This window comes from Sabethes cyaneus, chromosome 3 (genome assembly GCF_943734655.1).
Source record: "Sabethes cyaneus chromosome 3, idSabCyanKW18_F2, whole genome shotgun sequence".
NCBI lineage: Eukaryota > Metazoa > Arthropoda > Insecta > Diptera > Culicidae > Sabethes > Sabethes cyaneus.
The window spans coordinates 18,602,967-18,609,066 of record NC_071355.1 but is presented as its reverse complement, the minus strand read 5'-3'; the positions used below and the strand labels follow the sequence as shown (position 1 = coordinate 18,609,066).

The window sequence follows — 6,100 nt, the reverse complement described above, 5'->3', positions numbered from 1 at the left end:
GAGCGAGTGCCAAAAATGGACTCTTTCATTTGCTGTTATTTTGTTACCACTTTTCCCGATGTGTCGGCATGTTGCTAGCAATTTCATGCTTCGGTGTGAGGTTTCTCTTTCGACTGTGAAGGTTTGCCTCATATATAGATACCTACTTGTATGGCTATGTATAACCAATCTTAGTGCAGTGTTTTGTATTTCGGTTCGGCTCCTGCTTCCAACGCCAACCGAAAAGCAGAAAATAATAAAAAAGGATTCAATCTTCTGATACGTGATACTCACTCATTCCGGCTTTCGGACGCTTTCGGGACTTCCTCCGAATCAAAGCAATATGTGGCGTAGAATGGTTCCTCACTTTCGGTTTCGTTTTCTGCGAATTGGGAAGACCAACAAAAAACGGAACTGTGCAGTCGCTTCACTGGAAAAATCTACTATTTGTAAATAAATGTTACTTAATTCCCCTCGCCGGGCACACACAAAAAGACTATCAAGAAACACCCTACTGCCCTCTTTGCAGCCAAATCACGGCTAACGAATCTGCTGCTGCTTGTGATGTTGTCGAAAAACAACCCTTTTTTTTGTTGTTGCTATTCTTGGAAGTCCGCCTCACTTTCGGGCAGTCCCATCGTTTCGTTGGCCACCGGAATTGAATTAGGACTTATCACTTTGTAGTCAAACGCAAGTCCCGCATAATGGACAGCAAGATACGGAACCGAACGGTACCGTACGGGATGGACTGAAGTGGATAAAAATGATTGATCTGATGAATTGACTCCAGCCAGCCAGCCGGCCAGCAATTGTTCTGAGAAGACTCGAAACAAGCGGCAGTACATTTTACGGGACGTTGAAACTGCAGGGAATTGAAGTATTTTAATCAATAACTCTGTCTCTTAGCTTTGATCACATTTATTGTCTTTAAAAATCTTTCTAGTTTAACGAAATGTAATCAACACGAAATTGAACTTGAAATTGAAAATTAAATAAGACTTCAATTACTTGGACTAATTTAAACTAAAAGTTTTACTTTAAATCGGGCATGGACACAAAATTAGACACGAAGTTTTACTTGACATTAAAATCGTCATTTTTCGTCTAATTCTCTCACTCGTTTCACCTCTTTTCAGTTCCGCTTTTTCGCTCTCATTTTCCTTCCGTTTTTCACTTTCTTCACGCGGTTTTCCTTTTTTCTTCGTCTCATGTCTTATTATTTCTTATTTTTAGTCTTGTGTTTCCTCATGTTTTTCATTTGTTTTTTGTTACATTCAACCCTCTTTTCACGTCCATTCATTTTACGTGATTTCTTTACGTTCACTTTTTTCCGTCCAACATTTATTAATTCCTCTCGTTTTACGTCCAAAATGCGAATTAACATTGTCGTCATATATCACGAGGTAATTTCAGGAAATTCTAAATACCCTATTTTCTTTTACGTAGTTAGTAGTTAATCAGCTCCAGGCCGTGGTTTCCTCTGCTGTACGAAGGAGTCGTCTCCATTCCACTCGGTTCATGGCCGCAATTCGCCAGCCACGTAGTCTACGTAGGGTCCGCAGGTCGCCTTCCACTTGATCGATCCATCTTGCTCGCTGCGCGCCCCGCCCTCTCGTTCCAGTCGGATCATTATTGAGAACTTTTTTAACCGGGCTATCGTCCGACATCCTCACGACGTGCCCAGCCCATTTTTGCAGTTTGAGCGATGGGTAGCAGCTGTTGCAATTCATGGTTCGTTCCATCTTCCATCTGTACTCCGCCGTAGATGATGCACAACACCTTCCCATCGAAAACACTAAGGGCGCGTTGGTCCTCCACGAGCATAGTCCATGCCTCATAGCCGTAAAGCACTACCGGTCTAATTAGCGTCTTGTAGATTGTTAATTTCGTGCGGTGGCGAATTTTGTTTGATCGCAGCGTCCTACGGAGTCCAAAGTAGTCACGATTTCCTGCCGTATTGCGTCTTTGTATTTCTTTGCTGGTGTCGTTGTCTGCGGTAACCAGTGAGCCCAGACACGCGAACTTTTCTACCACCTCGATTTCATCACCGTCTAAATGAATCCGGAGAGGGAGGTCAGCATTCACTTCTCTAGAACCTCTTCCTTTCGTGTATTTTGTTTTCGAAACATTAATGACAAGTCCAATTCGTTTGGCTTCAGCTTTCAGTCCGATGTACGTTTCCGCCATCCTCTCAAAGGTACGTGTACGAAACTTTGTACGAACTTAGTACGAAACTAAGAAGCTGGACGGACTTCGTGTTAAGCTGCAAATTCATAAAATCAATAATCATTTCTATTTCACAGTGCGCCTATCTATGACCATTGGCTGGCAAAGGGTGAACATGTGCATTCCATAACTTCTGTTCATCAACTCCTATTCCTACCTCAACAAGGTGCCGACTGGGGCACGCAACTTCGGTTGTCGTATGCTAACAGGAAAGGGGGCACAGTGGCTCCCGCCCACATTAAGATGGCAGCCCCATCAGCGGGATAAGTGTCGGGTATGTGGGTGATTAGTCGATAAAAAAAACTATACGGAACGTTTACTAATAAACATAACTTTTATTAATTAAAAGAATCGCGAACTTTAGAAACTCGCATGACGCGTGACGCGCGTTTAACGCGCGTTTTGACGATGAACTTGATTCTCGGTCGAATTGCGGTGACGTCACGATATCTCGATTAAAATATGTACGACGAGATGCCTCACCTGTTCCATTCGATGGAAATTGTAGGGTTCTATTCGAGCTTGATTCACTTGGAGACTGGGTGCACTTCTGGCTGTATTCGTTGTCGTGGAAACGTCGAATTTGATCAACATGACGTTTTAGATGTTTTCCTTCGTAAACAATGTCGTAGTGGAGATCTCCCAGACGAGCAGATACAATTCCTGGGATCCACTTGTCCATTCGAGGATTTCCCGACAGGCAGTAGACGTGTTGTCCCGGTGTGAAGGAACGAAACGACGAGTCAAACGTTGCTCGTTGTTTTTCCGCTATCTTCGTGCTGACATCCTGTGGTCTGACGAGATCGAACCGGGTTCGGATGTTTCGACCAAGAAATAACTTTGTTGGTGATTCTCCGGTTTCAGAATGAGGAACTTTTCGATACTGCTGCAGGAATTCTGTTCTGCTGTTGGCTTGCAGAGTATTGCTGGTTGATCCCATCGACTTAAGTGCATTTTTTACGGTCTGGACGTAGCACTCGGCTTGTCCGTTTGTTGCGGGATGGTAGGGCGCAGAGAGCTCGTGGTACTTCACTCCACAACGCTGGAGAAACGATTTGAATTCCTCGCAGTAAATTGAGGACCGTTGTCTGACACAACTGTTATTGGTGCTCCGTAGGCGGCAAATAATCCATCGCAATAATATCGCATCGACCGCTCGGGTACTCCCAATGATGTGTGTTGAATTTCGGTGGTGCTGATGCATATTGTGCACATTCCCTACAGCCGTGTTTTCGATGTCGGCGTCTATCCCTGGCCAGTATACGAAAGAACGTGCCAATCCCTTCATTTTGACGATTCCAATGTGTCCCACGTGAAGGTCGTTCAAGATCGTTTGCCGAAGAGTAGGTGGTATGACAACACGGTGCTCAAAGAGTAGACAGTTAGCAACTAGGGTGTATCTTGCTTCCGGTGCCTTGTAACCCAGCTGCATTAAATTTCGTCCCAATTCCAGTTCTTGAATGATCCCTCCAAGGTTCGTGTCCTTTCGTGACTCACGTGCAATGTGTTCCGCTCGCACTGGCAGTTGCTGAATCTGATGTAAGGAAAACTGTTCAAACTCGTCTTCGTTATTTCTTCCCTCGTGGAGAGACAAGCGATTGACATCCGATTGGACCGTTTGGTTTGGGATTCTGGAGCAGTAGTTGGCATTCGTATTTTGACTGGTTGGTTTGTAGACCACATCGAAATTGAAGTGAGCCAGGTAATCGGCGTAGTTTGCCATTCGACTAATACACAGCGTAGGGAGTGATTTTTCTGGATGGAGGATTTGCGTAAGCGGCTTGTGATCCGTAATCAGCGTGAACTTACGCGCGTATAGGTAGTGGAAGAATTTCTTTACCGCCCAAACGGTGGCGAGAGCTTCTTTGTCGGTTTGTGGGTACCGTTGTTCGGTGGCGGACATGGTACAACTGGCGTATGCTATCGGTCGCTCCATGCCATTGCTCAAACGGTGTGAGAGAACGGCACCAAGACCAGTTTTGCTTGCATTAACACTTGGGGTGAGACCAGAACCTGCTTCAAGTCTTGATAGGCCCTGTCTGCTTCGGGTGTCCATTCGAATGGATCGGTTAGCAACATGTCGCGTAAACTTCTAGCCCTTGAAGAAAGATTGGGAATGAACGCACTATAGTAGGTTGCCTTACCTAGGATTAGCTGTAATTCCTCCGGGGTGGTCGGACGTGGTGCGTCACGTATAGCTTCAACGTGCTTATCCGATTTGTGCAAGCCGTGACGGTCGATCCGATGACCTAGGCATTCGAGCGATGACGTGGCGAAGATGCCGTAGACCATTTTGTTTCATCCTGTCCATCGTTGCGGTAAGAGCTAGCAGGAGCTCGTCGTAGTTTTTAGCGAATACGATGACGTCGTCGTAGAAGCTGACAACGTGATCCAGTCCTTGAAGAATGGATTCCATGCGTCGCTGCCAAATAGCCGGGATGTTGGCAGCCCCATATACGGCTCTTGAGGGACGAATGAGCCCGTGCGTTGAAGTGTTGAGAGTGAGCACATGACGGAACTCATCGTCGACTGGGAGATGAGTGTAGGCGTCCAAGTGGCAAAACAAGGCGGCTCCTTTCATTTTGTTGAAGATCGTTTCGATTTTCGGTATCGGATGTTCGTCGATAATCATTCTTGGGTTGACGGTCGGTTTATAGTTACCGGTGATCCGAATACTTCCGTTCTTTTTCATGACGATGTGGGTTGGCGATGCCCACTCGGAGTAGTCCACTTTCTCGTAGAATCCGGAGGCTAGCTTCTTATCTATCTCGGCTGCATACCGATCACACAGCGCAAGAGGCACGTCTCTAGCCCTCGCGAAAACTGGGGATGTCCCTGGTTTCAGGTGCACTTTCGCAGGTGGTCCTTCGAGCTTTCCAGGAATGTCGCTGTAGATACTGTCGAAGATGTCCAAAAGCTGCGACAAGTGAGCTGCTTGATCCGGATTAAGTTCGGTGCTCGTGAGTGAGTTGACGGACTGATCTGCAGAGAACATTTGGTTCAAATTGATCTGTTTAGCAAAATGAACAATCCATTCGCGCCCGAAAAGAGAATCGGATTTTCCGGCCACGACGTACAAGTTTAGTCTGCACAATGTAGATCCGATGGATACTTGCACAGGGAGACGACCATGGCACTGGATGCGATATCCAGTGTAACTGGAGAATTGCCACTTCGTTGGCAGCAGCGAAAACTTCGGCTTGATGGTTCAAAGCTGTGTTTCTCCTATTATTCCACACGGAGCTCCGGTGTCTAGCTCCATTTGCAGGCGGCGGCCATCGGTTTCGACATCGATGAGTTTCTTTCCGGTGGATGAGACGTTGAGCACTTGATGGAGGGACTGCACGAAGTCGGCTTCGGAAGTCGGCGTTTCTTGGGACTCCACCAGAACAGTAGAATTCTGAGATTTATCGGATCGGCAGACTTTGGCTATGATGCGGGGCGTTATTCAATTCGGCCCCCATGTGGACACGGGCAAAATTTGCGTGTTCAGCGCATAATCAGCGACGGTTGTTCCTTCTGATGACCGGTACTCCTGTACTGTGAACGGAGGAGCTTTCGGCGATGGAGCAGCAGCGTCTCCTACCGGAACCTGTTGAGCGTGTGCGGCGACGGCACTTCCAATCGATGCTCGGAGGGCTTGTGCAATCATTGCGGAGAGAGCCTCCATAAACTCGGGATTTGCGGTAGCCATTTTTGACCGCGAGAAGAATGCGCTTCGGTGCGATTCTAACCTTACTTCTGTAGCGAGAGAAGTTTTTCGACTAATCCCACTTCTGACACCAAATTGTCGGGTATGTGGGTAGTTAGTCGATAAAAAATACTATACGGAACGTTTACTAATAAACATAACTTTTATTAAATAAAAGAATCGCGAAATTTAGAAACTCGCATG

The 6,100-nt window shown here is 46.4% G+C and overlaps 1 protein-coding gene across 1 annotated transcript; it reads right to left on the bottom strand.

Moving 5' to 3' along the window:
* Window positions 1-269: 269 nt before the first annotated feature.
* On the bottom strand, window positions 270-4,141 carry LOC128739331 (uncharacterized protein K02A2.6-like). Its single transcript, XM_053834810.1, has 2 exons — window positions 2,689-4,141; window positions 270-361 (listed from the first exon to the last, which is right to left on the bottom strand). Exons 1-2 carry the CDS (start codon window positions 4,139-4,141, stop codon window positions 270-272), a joined length of 1,545 nt encoding a protein of 514 aa, XP_053690785.1.
* Between the last annotated feature and the right edge of the window lie 1,959 nt (window positions 4,142-6,100).

What these genes read in the sequence shown, in the direction of transcription:
- LOC128739331 (XM_053834810.1), bottom strand. Translation starts at nt 4,141, where the DNA reads ATGGAGCGACCGATAGCATACGCCAGTTGTACCATGTCCGCCACCGAA. An exon ending in ATTTCCATCGAATGGAACAG is followed by an intron (nt 362 to 2,688) that starts GTGAGGCATCTC and finishes CCCAATTCGCAG; the next exon opens with AAAACGAAACCGAAAGTGAG.